The 19,811-nt window shown below is 45.5% G+C and overlaps 1 protein-coding gene across 1 annotated transcript in view; it reads left to right on the forward strand.

Moving 5' to 3' along the window:
- Window positions 1-19,811, forward strand: part of LOC306913850 (dynein axonemal heavy chain 2-like) — a gene marked incomplete at its 3' end in the record, with an annotated part of 263,300 nt that overhangs the window by 7,691 nt on the left and 235,798 nt on the right. Inside the window, exons 4-5 of the mRNA XM_079490662.1 lie at window positions 4,952-5,125; window positions 14,278-14,509. Of these exons, the coding sequence (XP_079346788.1) occupies window positions 4,952-5,125; window positions 14,278-14,509 (406 nt within the window). The remainder of the gene's footprint in view (window positions 1-4,951; window positions 5,126-14,277; window positions 14,510-19,811) is intronic.

Below are 19,811 nucleotides of genomic sequence, written 5' to 3' on the forward strand. Positions count from 1 at the left end.
GCTATGACTACATACAATGCACTTATTGTGCTGTCTACATGACATGCTATAAGTCTGTTTCAAATGCTATATAAGTCTAAGAAGTGCTGTCTAAGGGGGGTAGGGTAAGTGCTATGGGCCATGATGGAGTCTGAAAAGGTGGGTTTTCAGACTACGGCGGAAGATCGGGAGTGATGCTGCAGTTCTGATTGCAACAGGAAGTGCATTCCACCGTTTTGGGGCCAGAAGGGAGAAGAGTTTGGGACGTGTGGAGCGTTGTCCCGGCGTTTTTAGTGAGGGTACTTCCAGCTTCCCTGCGTTGGCTGATCTGAGTGCACGGGAGGGTTTGTAGGGTTCAATCATGCTGGCAAGATATGGGGGAGCCATACCTTTGGTTGCTTTAAATGCCAACATCAGAGTTGTACAACAAGCTTCTCATCATTGCAGTTTCAAGAAAGGTGGAAAGAGAGAGAAATAAATACACCGAAAAACGGGTCAGATATTATGTACAATTTGTTCATACTGAATTGTCTTGTTTGTTACACTCTTGAGTATGGGCTTTGTATGGGTGTGTGTTTGGTTACGTCATGTTTTGTGTTGTTTAATATCAAGCTTTTTAAATTTTTAGTATAATATTCTATTGTCTGCTGTCAATCCTTGTCAAGACCCCGGAAAGACAGAAAAATAGCAATGGAATGAAGCGGTTAAAATAGCAGCAGATATTTGACTTTGCTATCTTTATTGACAATACAATGCAATAACTGCAATGTACATACTGTAGCCAGGCTCTAGTGCAGTGCTCCACCATTGTCAAAAAGGATGAAAAAACGTAACATACCTGAGCGCGTATTTCCATTGAAGTCCTTGAGGATGTACGTGTGTCAACAATGTGTTGATGTATGAATGTCTGAATGCTTGTGTACAATGTGTGCGTGATTTAAAGTGAGTGCGTAGGGGTGAGCATAGGAAAGTCTCTCTCTGTGGGGAAGCGTGGGTTGCCTGCCTCGCCAGGCGAGTGGAAAGATGAAGGAAAACAACAATGCATTATCACAAAATTCAATACATAAATAATACAATATGCTATCTCTCTAGGTCGTCCTCAGACGAGCCCTCCATCGTTGCTTCCAGTCATCCCGGTTGTCCATACATCTGGCCAGCTCGTTGGTGCTTTGCGCTCCTGCGTCGTTCTTGAGTACATCCACGTATGTTGGCGTGGGACGTCCTCGTGACCGGTGCCCGTTTGTTGGTTCCCACAGCACTAGTTTGCTGGCTGGCAGCTCTTGGTGTCTTTGGCAGTGTCCTGCTAGTCTCATTCTCCTGGCTGCTATTTTCTGGCTCACCCTTGGCATTCCATCATACAGATTTGTGTTGGTAACATGTGTGCTCTTACTGATGTTGAGTGCTGCACGCAGCATTCTGGTGTAGCACCCATCGAGAGACTTCTGCAGGGTTGGCTTCAGGGTCCAGCATTCACTGCCGTATAGGAGAACAGACTCTACCGTTGCGTAGAAGAAGCTGAGTTTGGTTTGACGGGAAAGGTTGGAGTTCCATATACACTGGCCATGCCGTTTATGGCCCTCCATGCAAGTGCCTTCCTCACTTTCAGGTCTTGTTCGGTTGAGTTGACCCATGAGCCCAGGTACTTGAAGTCCTTGACTTCCTTCAAAGCAGTGCCTCCTGTTGTTGTCAGAGGTGGATGCTCTGATGAGATGTTATAGGTGATAACTTCAGTTTTTTTGGCATTCAGCCGGAGGCCAACCTTGGCACACTCTGATTCCACTCTGGTCAGGAGCTCCTGAGCTTGTTCCACGTGGTCAGAGAGCAGGCTGATGTCGTCCGCATAGTCCAAGTCTGTCAGGACTACTGTTGGGTGTCGTCTCGACCTCCTTGGTGTTATGGTGAGGCCAAGGTCCGTCCATTGATGGCCTTCCTTAACGCGTAGTTCCAGGACTATGAAAGAGGAAGGGGTCTAGGGTGTCCCCTTGCAGTACCCCAGCCAAGATGTTAAACCAAAGGAAGGGCTGTCTTACAGCCTGGGTAAACTTGAACTTCCATGCACGGCCAAAGGAAGCTGTGTTTTGTGTCATTTCCGAGTTTTTAGACAGCTGGTGGATGTGAATGCTCCACCCACGCGGCAAATGCCGCTGGGGCAAGCTTTTCCGGGAATCTGGCCGACGCGGAAACCTGCAGCGTGGGTGGAGCTTCATTTCTATCCACCAGCTGTCTAAAAACTCAAAACACAGCTTCTTCTGTCCGCGCATGGAATCTAAAGTGTGCTCAGACCCTTACTGAGACAACATGTAATCCAGGCAGGAAGGAAGTGAGGCCAGTGTCTGTGACATCACTGACACTTTGAAATACTAAAATATCTAAAAACACATACAATAAGATCTGGTTGCAAATTTAATGTACAAGAGAATTAGAGTCAGTTAGAGAATGTAGAATATATACCGGTGTGTATATATATTTTTTTTATCAATGTTTGCCTGTTGTCTCTCCTATTGTACCAGCAACTCAGCGTGGAATTGTGGACAAAATCGTATCCAATGACAACAAATATGAACTGGGTCTGGGAGGCTAAAATCTCATCAAAAGGTGGTCCGTGGCACAAATGGCAAATAATGGACGTTGATGTAATGATAAGGGTTGAAAGCCACTGCTATAGGAGGATCAAGTTGTGATCGCAAGAGCATGCTTAGTGAACCCCATGCTCCGTCACTGTTGTTGTCACTGTTCCCACCATCAACTGAATTAATTACATTAATTACATCTCTCTGCCAGGGAAGGTAGAGGTAGCACTTTACATGCAACGACCCGCACCCCGTGCTGTGAACAGTGCGTGCGTGCACGCACACACGCGGTCCTCCTCCCCCGCTGAAAACCAAACAGATGCCGAGAGTGGGCGCGGCGTGATCAGTGATCACATGCATGCACACGCACACATTTGCATCACTATGCTTGTGAGGACATCGACATTTTAGGACGGTGATTTTAATTTATGAATCATCCGTCGGGCATGACTCTAATCCTAACACCCTAAATCTAACATGTAAATGTCTAATCCTTAGACACACCTGAATCTTTTTCCTAATTGGAGGCTTACTACTGTATAACTCTCCAATTCCCAAATCCTTCGTTTTACCCATAAAACTTCCATTTCTCTGGTGAGGACCAGGACATTGTGCTCTTTGGTGGGTACATTTGGCCCTCACAACTATATTAATCCAAGTACACACGCGCGCACAACACACACACACACACACACACCCTGCCCGTTAGCATTATTCGACGAGGCGTCCCCCGCCCGTGTAATCTGCATAGTGATATCATTTGGGTAAAATTGGAGGCGGCCACCTGCTGTGTGTTGAAATTGCAGGTAAAGAGGAAGGGACCGCCCGCCGCGGCTGCGGTGATTTGTCGGGCGTCTGAGTTATTGCGGTCACGCCACACCTGTGACAAAGCAACAGGCCACAAGTCATTTTCACTGGAGGCCGTGTGACGCGGAGAGACAAACTGGTGGCCGACACTTGTGGCTGTCAGTGGTGTAAAAAGTACGGAATTGTTGAAAAGTAAAAGTACCAATACTACAATATAGAAGTAGTTTGTTAAAAGTAAAAGTCCAGAATTCTAAATGTACTTGAGTAAATGTACACAAGTATTGACATCACACTGTGCATAAAGTCCCATAAGTACTACTCATTATACTGTATGAGTAGTATGTGAGCTTGTAGATCGCCTATTTTCAAATTGCCAAAAACCAAAATGTACAGTATAAGGCTGAAGTGGTGTATGGTTTGTAATAATAATAAAAATCTACAAATTAACTAGTAACTAAAGTTTTCAAATAAATGTAGTGAAGAAAAATAATATTTGCCTCTGAGATGTAGTGGAGTAGAAGTAAAAGTATTGGAAATAATTGGAAATACTGAAGTAATGTAGAAATACCTCAGTTGTACTTAAGTACAGTACTTGAGTAAATGTACTTAGTACACTACTACACGCTCTCTCTCCCTCCCCGTCTCTCTGTCTCTCTGTGTCTGTCTCTGTCTCTGTCTCTGTCTCTTTCAATTCAATTCAAACATTGCCAAAGCAGAAGACAATCAAAATAAAACAATGTATTTACAAATAAATATTGGATATAAATAGGAATTAAATAAAGGTGTAAACAGAACTGTGTTACATTAACACTTATGGGTAATACTATCTTATACACACAATGGTTTGTATTCCTTAAGGTGCTTGTATTCCATTTAACATCCTTCTCCTGTCACAGCAGCTCACAAATCTCGCTGCTGTGTTTGCACATTGTTGTACTTCACCCAACAGATATGGGAGTTTTTTGTCATTAAGTCATGTTTTCAAACTCTCTTTGAGTGATTGTAATCCGTGGAAAGTATATGTCTCTGATGTGTTGGTACAGTGGGCAGACGGTTAGGAAGTGTAGCTCAGTCTCTACCTCGTTTTGTGTGCAGTGGGTGCACAGTCTGTCTTCTCTTGGGAGCCAGGTCTGCCTATGGCGGCCTTTCTCAATCGCAAGACTGTTCACTGAGTCTATATCGAGTTCATGTTTTCCTTAGTTTTGGGTCAGTTACTGTGCTCAAGTATTCTGCTACTGTGTTTTCTCTGTTTAGAGCTAAATAGCATTCCATTTTGCCCTGGTTTTGAGTAGATCTTTTCCAGTGTGTGAGATAGCTTTCTTTTTGTTTTCTTATGATTTGGTGTAGTCCCGTTTGTTTTAATGTCTGGTGGTTGTGCTTGTGTTAGTCCCAGAACTAGCTGGCTGAGGGGACATCTTTCCAGGGATTCACTGTGTGTGAGGGCCTTTTTGTGGAGCGCGTCTGGTTCACTTTCCTTTAGGTGTTTATTAATTTCAATGCTCTTGGGTTTTGATAATTAGTGGGTATCATCCTAATTCTCTCTCTCTCTCTCTCTATCTCTCTCTCTCTCTCTCTCTCTCTCCCTCTCTCTGTAGCGTGAGATGTTCAGGAAGCGTGTGGCGCTGCTGGGTGTGACAGAGGACTCCTGGACGGAGGAGAACTTGCAGCGGCTGGACCAGTACGCCACAGACACCTCCATCATGCTGATGGTGGTGTACCTGGACCCGTCGTCCGCTGGGCTGCAGGTGGAGTTCACCATGCCCTCAAAGGTAAACACATTAGGGCTACAGTACTTCCATCAGGTTTTTTTGGGGGCCGATCTGATCACCGATTTATTTTTTTATTCATCGACCGATACCGATTTATTTTGAAAGGAACATATTTAAGCTTTTCTACAGTATCTGTCTCGTTTGAATGGCCTTACCTACCCATATCATATTGATGACACTGACTTGTAGCTTAGTTTGCCCCACAGGAACACGCCCAGGGTGCTGAAGTTAGCTCGGCACATCAAGTTTGTATTTCGCTTTCGTCAGTGAAAAATGGTAGTCGACAATCATTTTTCGTCATTGTTTTAGTCGAAGAAAGCAACACTGCTCCCCGACTAATTCATGTATTTTCAAAATAATGTAGACATGTAGGCCACGTGTGCATTATAAACACATTCATAAGACATAAGACTTGTTCATGATCCATCCATCCATCTTCAACCGCTTATCTGTAGTCGGGTCGTGGGGGCAACAGATCCACCAGAGAGCTCCAGATTTCCCTCTCCAGAGCAACATTAGTAACTTCCTCCTGGGCGATCCCGAGGCGTTCCAAGGCCAGTGAGTCGATGTAATCCCTCCATCTCATCCTTGGTCTGCCTGGGGGTCTCCTCCTAGTGGGACATGCCTCGAGGACATTCCTAGTAGAGCTCTTCATGGGTAAAAAAAAAATGGTCCCAAATGAATCTGTGAAGTTTTACCGATTCTGAGCCGTTCTGAAACCATTTTCAAATTGTTAAACCAAACCCGAATGGATCCGTGACACTTTCGTCCAATTCCGACACGTTCCGAGATTTTTTTCAAATGGCGGTGCCGAGCCCGACCGAGATCCAATTATTTCCGACATTCCGAGAGACCCAACCCAGCCAGGCAGACATAAATGTGGACTTTATGAAATAATATAGCGGACCTATTGACCAATTACCATTTTATGATTAAAGCGAGAGAGAGAGATGTTGCTTGCAGGCTGCAGCGGAGGGTGGGGGGGGGGGGGGGGGGGGGGAGGGGGGGGGGGGGGGGGGGGGGGGGGGGGGGGGAGGTAAAGAGAGACTCTTCTCTTCTCTTCTGTTTTTTACACAATCATCAGAGTTTTAGCAGATCCATGTACCGGTCTTGGCTGAATGGAATATTAACAAGGCGCCACACTCAACGCACTTATAACAGCTCCTACTTTGCTCTCTTCTGTATCCACGTGTGGGGATACACAGGAGAGTTGCCATGGTTGCCTTCTTATATAAATTCGCTTTGAGCTTTGCTATAGTTTGCTTTCACCTCACACTGTTGTCGGGATCCGTGATCGTGATATAAAGTATTTAATTGCACGCCGGTGTTTTCATTCAAATCAGCGCCGCAAGGCAAACCAGGACGGGGCTGATCCTAAACCAGCATAATCGTCACACAAGTAACACAGCCGTTTCATGTCGCTGCAACACTATTTTTCGCGCAGAACGAAATTAAAGCCTGGGTATCGAGGCTACTGCAACACTAACCTGATCCTAGGTCAGCCTAAATTATCACACTTTAAACAGAACCCCCCCCCCCCCCCCCCCCCCCCCCACCGCAGCGCTTGGCAGCAGAGCGCACATACAGCGGACAGAGAGAGAGAGTCTCTACAGTCAGACTGGCACACAATCACACACTGATTTGCAACAACAACAAAAAAAAAGCACTGACAGTAGGCTACACACACGTCACACACCGTAGCGTACAGGTCTTCTCGGATTCACTCGGGCATTACATATAATGATTGACAGACCCGAGATCCGCGGGGGGTACGTCCGATTCCGACCCTGCCCGAGTGATTACGATAAAACACGGCTCCGACCCAGGCGGGTCTCGGGTCCACTCGGGTAATTTCGGAGTCAGGGAACCCGGTGAAGAGCTCTACTCCCTAGGGAGACGCTCGAGAGGCATCCTAGCCAGATGCCCAAACCACCTAAGCTGAATCCTTTCCAGGCGAAGAAGCAGCGACTCTACTCCGAGTCTCTCTCGTGTGACTGAACTTCTCACCCTATCTCTAAGGGAGATGCCAGCCACCCGTCGTTTCGGCCGCTTATTTTCACGACCTTATTCTTTCTGTCATGACCCACACTTCATGACCATAGGGTGAGAGTATAGGAACGAAGATTGCTCGGTAGACGGAGAGCTTTGCCTTCTGGCTCAGCTCTCTTTTCGTCACAACAGTGCGGTACAGCGACTGCAATACCGCCCCGGAGAGTAAGACTTGTTTATCAGTAATCAGTATAGTTGAACATAACAAATCTATTAGAATATTTGTTTGTGTTGATAAAAACTGTATAATGGATATTCCTTTTTATATCAACAATTATACAAAAGTCGATTAATTTAAACCCATACGAGAGAGTCCCTCTAGTAACCTTTCTGTTTTCACGCTACATTAAATATCTTCGCATAAAATAGCCGATCGACAAACTCAAAACGAACTTAGTCGATTAGCTATTCTCTGCAAAGGTTCTCCTCGGAGTACGGATGCTGGTGTTTAAGTGGTTAACGGAGAAAGTAATCGATAGAGCGATCATTAGGAAGATAATGGCCAGTGTGAGCCCTACAGCGTATGGTTAAGTATCCTGTACTAACAAGTGGTTAAGTGGCCAGAGCACACACTGTACATGCAGTCCCTGCAGAGAGATGTGTGCCATTGAGCCCTTAATGACTGAGCCGTGTGCCCCATTGAGCCCCGTAATGAATGCTCTGACATTGAGCATCTGCAGGTGGGGGGGGAGAGGGCATCTGTGTAGAAGTCCTATGAAGGTGGCTCAGCATTTCCCAAACAATGGGTCGTTTACCCATTTTTAGGAATTTTCCTCTTTTGCCCTCTTTTTGTCTCCACCAGGCCAAAGGCGTGGCGTTGGGCAGAGATGTTTTGCACCCTGTCCGTCCGCGCGTCCATCCGTGTGTGTCCGTCCGTCCGTGTACAGCTAATCTGGCACTGTGTGTGTGATTTTACGACAGCTGGCAGCCGTCAGTGACCTACACCTGTGATCTGCACATTTCAGGATTTACACTCCCCCTATTGTGAATTTCACGTTGTTTTTTGCTTGGAGAAAATAAACCCTTCCTTTATTCACACGTTATTTACGACCAGCATTGTGAATCGGGCTCATTGAGTTTGTGTCCCAGGGAGACACCTCATGATAAATCGTCTGTCAGTTGGAAACCTCTGTTACCTGTTACCTATCCACGTCGTGCCTTGTGGCACATAAGGCCTTGATTGGAAACCTCATACGTCGAAAACTGTTACTTTTCAGGATTCAAACACGCCGCTTCGAGCTGCGTTTCGAGTTTGCTGATCCGCTACTTTTGATGCTTTTGTGTGACGCTGTAATACGATCAAGTACGATCTTGCCGTAGCACTTACCCTAGCCTCGATGACCTTGGCTTGCAGGCGCATGAGAAGTAAAGGCTAAAATGTAATTCAGATGGCATATTATTCTACTGTTAGACGGATGTTAGGTTCTTAGTTTACTCCTGATCCTTAGATCCTATAGATGACTATTATGTATTTGATGTATCACCTTGTGGTGTTCTTTCAGTAGTAAATCATTCAGGATTAACTGCGTCTGCCAAATGCATACATTGTAAATTGTAAGTAGGGCTTTAACTGCGTCTGCCAAATGCATACATTGTAAATGTAAGCAGGGCTTTAATTTATGGGAAAAAAAAACACACAAAAAGTTAGAATATGGAGATAAGAGGTTTTCTACGACCCGACAGCGACGATACATCTTTTATGTCCGGACTGGAGCTAAAAAGGTTTGGGAAGCACCGCTATAATGAATGTAGTGACATTGAACATCTCAGGGGGGTCGGCATCTGTAATTCCTGTGAGAGTACTGTTTGACTGGCTTTATACTGTACGTGTCACCCTCAGAGGAAACATTCACCTTATGCATTTCAAGCAGGTCTGCAGTGTGTACGGGTGGACAGAGAGAGAGAGAGCAGGTCTGCAGTGTGTACGGGTGGACAGACAGACAGAGAGAGAGAGAGAGAGGCCTGCAGTGTGTATGGGTGGACAGAGAGAGAGAGAGAGAGAGGCCTGCAGTGTGTACGGGTGGACAGAGAGAGAGCAGGCCTGCAGTGTGTATGGGTGGACAGAGAGAGAGAGAGAGAGGCCTGCAGTGTGTATGGGTGGACAGAGAGAGAGAGAGAGAGGCCTGCAGTGTGTATGGGTGGACAGAGAGAGAGAGAGAGAGAGAGAGGCCTGCAGTGTGTACGGGTGGACAGAGAGAGAGAGAGAGAGGCCTGCAGTGTGTATGGGTGGACAGAGAGAGAGAGAGAGAGGCCTGCAGTGTGTATGGGTGGACAGAGAGAGAGAGAGAGAGGCCTGCAGTGTGTACGGGTGGACAGAGAGAGAGAGAGAGAGGCCTGCAGTGTGTACGGGTGGACAGAGAGAGAGAGAGAGCAGGCCTGCAGTGTGTACGGGTGGACAGAGAGAGAGAGAGAGAGGCCTGCAGTGTGTACGGGTGGACAGAGAGAGAGAGAGAGAGGCCTGCAGTGTGTACGGGTGGACAGAGAGAGAGAGAGCAGGCCTGCAGTGTGTACGGGTGGACAGAGAGAGAGAGAGAGAGAGCAGGCCTGCAGTGTGTACGGGTGGACAGAGAGAGAGAGAGAGAGAGCAGGCCTGCAGTGTGTACGGGTGGACAGAGAGAGAGAGAGCAGGCCTGCAGTGTGTACGGGTGGACAGAGAGAGAGAGAGAGAGCAGGCCTGCAGTGTGTATGGGTGGACACAGAGAGAGAGAGAGAGAGGCCTGCAGTGTGTACGGGTGGACAGAGAGAGAGAGAGCAGGCCTGCAGTGTGTACGGGTGGACAGAGAGAGAGAGAGAGAGAGCAGGCCTGCAGTGTGTACGGGTGGACAGAGAGAGAGAGAGAGAGAGCAGGCCTGCAGTGTGTACGGGTGGACAGAGAGAGAGAGAGAGAGAGCAGGCCTGCAGTGTGTATGGGTGGACACAGAGAGAGAGAGAGAGAGGCCTGCAGTGTGTACGGGTGGACAGAGAGAGAGAGAGCAGGCCTGCAGTGTGTACGGGTGGACAGAGAGAGAGAGCAGGCCTGCAGTGTGTATGGGTGGACAGAGAGAGAGAGAGGCCTGCAGTGTGTACGGGTGGACAGAGAGAGAGAGAGAGAGCAGGCCTGCAGTGTGTACGGGTGGACAGAGACAGAGAGAGAGAGCAGGCCTGCAGTGTGTACGGGTGGACAGAGACAGAGAGAGAGAGAGCAGGCCTGCAGTGTGTTCCCACACTTTAAAAGATTTTTCTAAAATGTTCAAAAATAGCAGATGTACAAGCTCGCAGTGTGACACGCTGCGAGCTTGTATGTCTGCTATTTTCGAATAGCCACCGCTTTTTTTTGTGTCAGTTTTTGCTATTTGCTATTTTTTTGAATAGCCAACACAAAAAGCTGCGCTTTCTGTCTTTTGATGAGCTAAGTACCTCGATGTAGCTATTGCCTTCTTTTTCTTTTAAGATGTTTCCAAATGTGTCAGTTGTATGTGCAAATAGCAGATCCACAAGCTCACAACACGCACAAATAGCCGAACTGTAGAATATGGGTTTTGTATCAATAATATGAATTGGCCAAGCAAAGCTGTCAGATAATAGCTGATAGCTATTATCTGACAGCTGATAGCTGGAGTAGAAAATACAGAAAGTACAGAACAATGGAAATGATCAAGTAAAGTAAAAGTATCTCAAAGTTGTTCTTACAGTAAGTACAGGCATTCACTTCTAGTCATTTTTACTAGTTGACTAGTTGCCTAGTTTACTAGTCGACTAGTCGACTAGTTGTTTATGTAAAAAATAAATTAAAAAAATAAACTTTTTTTTTTTCTTTTTTTTTTGTTATAAATATTTGTACATTGAAAAACTGTGTACATGGTGACTATAACTATAATCTACCTGATCTTGAGGCCTACAAAATCGGGGAAAAAAACGAGTCAACTAGTACCAACAGGGTCGACTAGTGGATTTACTAGTCGACTAGTAAACTAGTCGACTAGTTGCTTAATGCCCTAAGTATTCGAGTGAATGTACTTACTTACTTTTCCTCCACTATTCATATTGGTATGCATGGCGAGAGACGACTTTGAAGTCGTTATGCATCCTCGTTGTCGGCCATGTCTGAAACCGCTCCCGCCGTTATCCCGACTAATAGAAATGTCAAACACGCTCAGAAAAGCCAGACTTCCATTCTCTCTCGGACAGCCAAAGATATGAATAGAGATTTCAAATGGGCCATGTCCAAGACCCACACGTGCACAGCACACACACACACACACGTTTTGTATTACTATGCCAATGAGGATATCAACATTTTAGGGCGCCAATTTTGTGAATGCCATTTCTTCTTTTATGTTTCGTGCGATTTTTTTTTTTATCCTAACCCCAAAGCCGAAAATAGCGGATTCGCGCCGTGAGTTGTAAACTTGTACATTAGCTATTTTTGCTACCGGCAGGCATCCATTTATGTCAAGGACCCCCAATGTTTTAGGCATTAAGACATTCGGGGACCCCCTGCTGGTACATTGAGCTGTGCTTTAAAAATGTCTACAGAGGCTGCCATAACCTTATTGTCTCCACCAGGCCGAAGGCATGGGGAGAGAGTATGTTTTGCACTCCGTCCGTGTGTCCGTGTGTCCGTCCGTCCTTCCGTCCGTCCTTCCGTCCGTCCGTTACCAGCTAATCTCCGGCACCGTTAACCCGGTCGATGCCAAACTTTGCACACACACTCCCTGGATGCCAACGATGAACCTCTGCCCCACATTTTCCAGAACGGCCTGTTATAGCGCCACCATGAGGCAGCTTTTCACATGTTTTACCTAAAACTGCACCGATCTGCGAGAAACGTTGCATGCACACTCCCTAGAGGCCAAGGACAAACCTTTGACCTGCATTTTCCGCATCTGCCTTTTATAGCGCCACCAGGAGGCCGACTTTTGTAAAACACATTTTTTGATATTACTCCTCCAGATTCTGTCCAAAAATCTCACAAATCGTTACACAGTATATCTATGGTCATGTGCTCAAGTCGGATCTGTCCGATATTTCATATTCCATCCTAATTGGCTATAATTGGCTTTCACAGTTTGCAAGATTGCCCCGTTTTGAACAAAAGCCTCAAATCATGAACGCAGCATGCAATTTACGTGAAATCTTTCACACATTTTCTTACTAGGCTGAGGAATATATCCCACCCTTTTCACATTGGCCTGTTATAGCGCCACCAACAGGTTGATTTTTGCAAAACACATTTTTGGAACAAAATGCCTCAAATCATCCAATTGCCATCAAAGGCAAACATGTTTATATTACTCCTAAACATTTTGCCAAACATCTCACAGTCCTATCCTCCTGGTGGAGACCTGTGCCCAGAAGGGCACTTTTTCTAGTCTATTCCTAATTCTATTCCTGAATCTATTCCTTCTTACGAGGACCAGGAAAATTGTCCTTAACAATGTCTCTCTCTTTCTTTGGTCCTCACAAGTACAATAATACACACACACACACACACACACACACACACACACACACACACACACACACACACACACACACACACACACACAGAGTTGTAACAATATTACAACTGATATGCTTTCATAGATTGTGGTAATGATGTCCCTGAATAGCAAGCCGGCTGCCTCTAAAGAGACCCACAGGACTGAATGGAAATGTGTTTCGTCCTTTTGTTTCCTTGCCACAGACGACACACAATGGATGCTGGGATTTAATCATATTTGCGGATGACTCGTCATGCAACACACACAGTATTTTTGTATTTATTGTTTTCATGTTCTTTCACGTATAGTGGTGGCGAACGGGAGGCAAACTGTTCCGCACAAGTTCGGGCCGATATGCGCCCTTCACTCCTACGTCGCACCGCCGGTCCATAAAAGCCTATTCATAGTCCAGTTCTCGGTGAAGAGGTGACCACTGAAAACTACAACATGATGTCACGCGGCTCACGCCACGGGGGGTCATTGCTCACACAACACATCCCTCTGTTTTTCCTAACCATCGTTTCGTTGGTCACCTCTTCACCGACAGTCAGTGTATCACTCAAAATCCCCATACATGGGCAAAGCTCCCATATATGGTGCCCAGGTCTTGTGACATCACGTGGCATCATCAGAGATCCCTGATGTCATAGAAGTAAATGTGACCTGCTGTCGCAATTAAGCCCATATATGGAATTCCCTGATATCATCAATATTAGTATATGGATGTCAGAACCATTCCATATGTTGATCCTTCCCCATCCATCCTTCCTCTTCGATGTCTCCCTTTTGACTGATACCTGTCCGGCTGTGGCTCAGGAGGTAGAGCAGGTCGTCCAATGATCTGTGGGTCGGCGGTTCGAATCCCGACTCCTCCTGTCTACATGTCAAAGTGTCTTTGGGCAAGACACTGAACCCTACATTGCATCCAGTGGTTGTCACCATTGGTGTGTGAATGTGGGAAGTGAGGACACTGGCGTCAATTGTTTTCCGCTTCACCCAATGTATGAATGAATGGACCATTGTAAAGCGCATTGAGTAGGCAAGTAGTGCATAGAAAAGCACTATACAAATGCAATGTATTATTATTTTAACTCTAGACGGGCCTGTCCCAAAATTATTTGTGCAGCCGTGCACAGCAGCCGGCGAAAACTAGAGTTCTCAACAGGCCCGAAAATTAATGCCCGGACCTACCTGGGCCCTCATCAAACCCTGTACACTCAAGACACTGCCCCTGCTGCCACCCTTAGATCTCCATATATGGAGTTGACCTGTTCATATGTTGATCTGACCTCATCAAACCCTGTACATTGTGTACACTCAAGACATGCTCCCTATGGCCAGTGCCCTCCAAAGTGCCCTAAAAGGGCGAGGTCGCTTCTCGCACTCAGGCGTCTTACTGGTGTATATGGAGCTGACATGTCAAGGGCCCATAAATTAATGTATATGGTCACTGACCGTATATACACTCACTGACCATGACAAACTTAAATTTGTATATGTTCCAATGTTCAATGGCAAAAACACAATTAAATCGTCAATCGCAATTTTTTGTGTGACAATTAATCGGCAACTTAAATATGTTGTGCCCCCTCTCTCTCTCTCTCTTGCTCTCTCTCTCTTGCTCTCTCTGTGTCACAACAGGTGGTGGATCAGGTCTCCTACTTCATCCGTCGAGCGGACGCAGGGTTCGTGGAGGAGACGTTCGAGGCGTGCGTGCAGTTCGGCATGGTGCGCGGCGAGCCCACCGAGGGCCTCCTGAGGCTGATGAGTGCCATGTTCGTGCCCAACATGGCCCGGGAGGCCAGCCAGTGGCCCGAGAGCGTCCGGAACCACTCCATCGTAGACCTGCACCAGTACCTCTCCAAGCTCACGGGTGAGTTGCGTTTTAGGGCTGGCACGGTTGCAAATTAAATTGACGATTAATTGTCACACAAATACTTGTGATTAGCAATTTAATTGTGTTTTTGGCATTGAACATTTGAAATTATGAATGAAGAATTCATTTCTGTTTGCATGGTAATCCAAAAATGCACAGGGCAGATATGACTGAAATTGCTTTTATACGGACATATTTTTATACTGATTTTGTACTGTGAAAGAGAAAGAAAGAGAGGTGTGACATTCTATGATTTCCTTCTAGCCATGCCTGATTTAACCACTCACTTCAAACCTGGCGTTGGGCATGCCATTATAGCCCATCTACTAGCTGAAATCCAGCTCAGCTTGTGATTACTGGTTGGTGTCCACCCTGAGACTGGGAGGTCGGTGTTCAAACCCTGGCCAAGTCGTTACTTTAAAAGACTAAAAGCCTTCCTGCTTGGCACTCCGCATCAAGGGTTGGATTAGGGGTTAGTCTGTGTGACATACTAGCGTCACGTCCAGGGGGTGTACTTCAAGCTGCCTCACGCTATATGGAAACAGGAGATACGCTCCTCATGTATTTGCCACATGGATGCAAACTGTTAAAGTGTTCAGTCAATCAAACTTATTTTATAAGCTCAAAACTGAGTTAGTCGGTTGGCTATTTTCGAGAGGTCTACTCTCTATACTCACAACGCTTCGACAATCTGGAAGCCCAGCATGTGTTGTTTTAGAGATATTCTGTTATTACCAAACGTTCGCCTACTGTGACATGCCCAGGCCAGAATAGGGTGACTGGGGTTTATGCGGTTAAAGGGGCATTCCACTCATTTTCAACATTTTACTATGTCATTAATATACCTTAGAGCTGTTGTGTGGAAATTATAAAAAAAGTCCCCGCATTCTGTGTTTCCTAGAACTAGAGGTCTGAAAAAAATCATTAACATGGTGAAACACATCTTGATGATGTCATCAAGATGTGTTTCACCATGTTAATGATTTTTTTTCATAATTACAGTTCTAGGAAACAGCTCTAAGGTATATTAATGACATAGTAAAATATTGAAAATGGGTGGTTTTCCCCTTTAAGTAGTTGAACATGCTCATAGCATTAAAATGTCATTGTGCTTTCAGCAGGGTAGGCAAAACTGTCACGCAATATGCCCTCAATGTGCCCGCAATAGGGACGCCATGTTGAAACTGGCTAAGCTCAGTTACAAAATGAAAAGTGCCATCTCTAGTGTAGTCGGTAATTTGTTGCCACTAGTACACTTTCTGCTTCCCCTGTTCCGTCTTTTAACCGCCATCACTGTGTTGTGATTGAATCCTTGACACGCTGTGTTCCCCCCAACGTCTTTCCTCATCCCTGTAAGTTCCCCCTTTCTTTCTCCTGTATACTGAAACCACCCTGAGCCATTTCTCCCTTGTATCAATTTCATTAAAGCAACCCCCCCCCCCCCCCCCCCCCCAAAAAAAAGAAGAAGAAAAAAACTGCCACAAGCAAAATAAATAAATAAAAGGTTTTCCCCTTGAAAGGGAGAGAAACACATCCCAACAATAGAGTGTACAGAATGTCTCTCTGACAGCCACTGCATTGATCTGGACGAGGGAGGCTTTTGTACAGTGTTGGATTGTTATTTCATGTCACGGGCCACAGAGATGATGTGCTCTCCCTGGCTGTTGTTCCCAAATAACAGTTAGCGGGCCACAGAGATGATGTGCTCTCTCTCTCCCTGGCTGTTGTTCCCACATAACAGTTAGTGGGCCACAGAGATGATTTGCTCTCTCTCTCCCTGGCTGTTGTTCCCACATAACAGTTAGCGGGCCACAGAGATGATGTGTTCTCTCTCTCCCTGGCTGTTGTTCCCACATAACAGTCAGTGGGCCACAGAGATGATGTGCTCTCTCTCTCTCCCAGGCTGTTGTTCCCACATAACGTTTAGCGGGCCACAGAGATGATGTGCTCTCTCTCTCTCCCAGGCTGTTCCCACATAACAGTTAGCGGGCCTCATAGATGATGTGCTCTTTCTCTCCCAGGCTGTTGTTCCCACATAACAGTTAGAGGGCCACAGAGATGATGTGCTCTCTCTCTCCCTGGCTGTTGTTCCCACATAACAGTTAGAGGGCCACAGAGATGATGTGCTCTCTCTCTCCCTGGCTGTTGTTCCCACATAACAGTTAGAGGGCCACAGAGATGATGTGCTCTCTCTCTCCCTGGCTGTTGTTCCCACATAACAGTTAGAGGGCCACAGAGATGATGTGCTCTCTCTCTCCCTGGCTGTTGTTCCCACATAACAGTTAGAGGGCCACAGAGATGATGTGCTCTCTCTCTCCCTGGCTGTTGTTCCCACATAACAGTTAGAGGGCCACAGAGATGATGTGCTCTCTCTCTCCCTGGCTGTTGTTCCCACATAACAGTTAGAGGGCCACAGAGATGATGTGCTCTCTCTCTCCCTGGCTGTTGTTCCCACATAACAGTTAGAGGGCCACAGAGATGATGTGCTCTCTCTCTCCCTGGCTGTTGTTCCCACATAACAGTTAGAGGGCCACAGAGATGATGTGCTCTCTCTCTCCCTGGCTGTTGTTCCCACATAACAGTTAGAGGGCCACAGAGATGATGTGCTCTCTCTATCCCTGGCTGTTGTTCCCACATAACAGTTAGAGGGCCACTGAGATGATGTGCTCTCTCTCTCCCTGGCTGTTGTTCCCACATAACAGTTATAGGGCCACAGAGATGATGTGCTCTCTCTCTCCCTGGCTGTTGTTCCCACATAACAGTTAGTGGGCCACAGAGATGATGTGCTCTCTCTCTCCCTGGCTGTTGTTCCCACATAACAGTTAGCAGGCCACAGAGATGATGTGCTCTCTCTCCAGTCCCACATAACGGTTAGCGGGCCAGAGATGATGTGCTCTCTCTCCCCGGCTGTTCCCACATGGTAAGCAGCAAGGAGGAACACACAGTGGAGGAAGAACTTTATTTTACTGAAGTATTATTATTACTATTACTATTACTATTATTATTATATTGAAGTAAAAGTATCAAAACATTCTCTGTATCAAGTAAAAGTCCTGTATTCAAAGCTTGACATGAGTAAAAGTACAAAAGTATCGGCATCAAAATAATAACTCGAGTACCAAAAGTAAAAGTGCTCAATGTTCAGAAGTTTTCCAAATTTGTCAAGATCTTTTGAAAATACAGATCTACAAGCTTCTACAAGCTTGTGAGCTTGACGATCTCCTATTTTAAAACAGTTGTGTAGGTGCCAATTGTCAATGTTTTATGTTTAAGTGAATTCATGATTAAGATTAATAATTATTTTGGTTAAAAAGGGTTAAAAAGCTATGCTGGATATTTGATTGCATTTCATGGGTGTCATGTGTGTTTAAAAAGGTCTAGCTGACCTGATCTGAGTGTGACCTAATTATCCTTTGATGTTAATGGGAGCCAATTTGGACCAGTTGGAGGCACCTGTGTGTATTTCTGTTTGATGTCACAGTCTTGTAGTCAGTTGGAGTCAGACATAGAAGGAAGCAACACAGTTTTTTGACCATACATTGGACTCTGTAACTTTTGGTGTTTTTTCTCAGTAAAACCTTTTTAAGAAAAGTTATTTTTGTCTTGTCGTTTGCGTACAACTACTGTTTTGTGTTTTTGTGAGGTCTACTCCACCAAGTGGTACATTTTTAAGAACATTTAGACGGAGTGCCATTACATTTAGTCAAAAAACTGAGCTAATGAGCTACAGTTGGAACTTGCCTGGACATTTTTGGAGGAAAACAAGTTCACCTGAAGGAAAGGCAGTAACAGGGGTAATCTTTTGGAGTGATTCCCAAGACAAGGTATTAAAAATATTCCCATTTTCCATGTGCTTTGTGACACGAAGATACTACCTGGATTTGTGAAGCTAAGTGGATTGGATTTCTCTTCTATGCTATGTTGACTGTGGCTCTCTCCATGTGAGCATAATTTCAAGCTTTCATTCAACCTACGTGGAGTTTTGCATCACTTGAGAAGTTGTTTTGCACTTGTTTGATTAAGAAGAGTGACTATACAAAGTGCTTTTAAGCTTGTGCATGCAACTTGAGCATTCTACTCTGCAATTGATATGATGGCTGATGAAAATGAACCTGAAGGTGTGGAGGGAGGAAGGTCACGCAGACAGTCTCGCAAACAGACTGAGAAAGCAGTAGAAGAGAAATTGCAAAAAAGCATTGCATTAAGGAGACAGAGATTGGGAGCTCTGACAAGCAAAATGAATGAGATAGAGCCATTGATGGATGATGTTCAAAACTTGCAACATGTAAAAGATGTGTACAAAGGTGATTTTGCACATGCTTATGATGAGTTCTTTCATTTCAATAACGAAGTTTCAAGTCTTTTGCCTGAGGATGAAAGAATAGCGGATCAAGATATGTGGTTTGAACCCAAAAAGGCAAATCTACACCAGTTCATGAACACAGTTGCAAATTGGATTGCAAGGCAGGATCAGTTAACAATGATGAAAGGTTGTGATAATGAAAATGACCTGCAAGATGGAATTAAACCAAGTGATAGTGTATCACAGGTTAGTGTCAAGGACACAGGAAGTGCTCGCAAAGGTGGGTCTCAAGTAAGTCGTGCTTCAACAGTGTCACGAGTGTCGTCAACACGTGTTAGACAAGAGGCCGAGCACGCAGCACTGCTTGAACTTTCCGCTGCACTCAAGAAGAAACAGCAGCTTGCAAAAGAAGAAGCAGAACTTAAAGCTAAGTTTGGGGAAGCAGAGGCTGAAATTAAAGCTAAAAAAGAGGAGCTCGATTTGGAGACTGCATTAGCAGCAAGCAGTGCAAAAATAAAAGTACTCAAAGAGCATGAAAGACAGGAAGATGGTATGAATAGCTATCTGGCATCACAAAGACCACGGCATGGGAGTGTGAAGCAGGAAAGAGCCAGCAGTGCTCAACCAGTAAATGTACACTTTCGGGCACAGTCACAAACGTCGCAGTCACAAGTTTCACAAGGAGATCATCACAATTTCAATCAGGGCACCAGAGGTGATGGCATAATAGAAGTCCTGCAGAAACAGAATGCAATAACAGAGTTGCTTGTAAGCCAACAGAAGCAATCCCAGTTACCAAAAAAGGATATTCCTGTGTTCAAGGGTGATGCATTGCAGTACAAATCTTTCATCAGAGCGTTTGAGCACTCAGTAGAACAAAAGACTGACACTGATCAAGACAAGTTGTACTTCTTGGAACAATTCACAGCTGGTGAACCTCAAGAGTTAGTTCGCAGCTGTGCTCACATGCCGTCGAGGAAAGGTTACCAAGTTGCG

Source organism: Electrona antarctica (assembly GCF_951216825.1).
Source record: "Electrona antarctica genome assembly, chromosome: 21".
Lineage (NCBI taxonomy): Eukaryota > Metazoa > Chordata > Actinopteri > Myctophiformes > Myctophidae > Electrona > Electrona antarctica.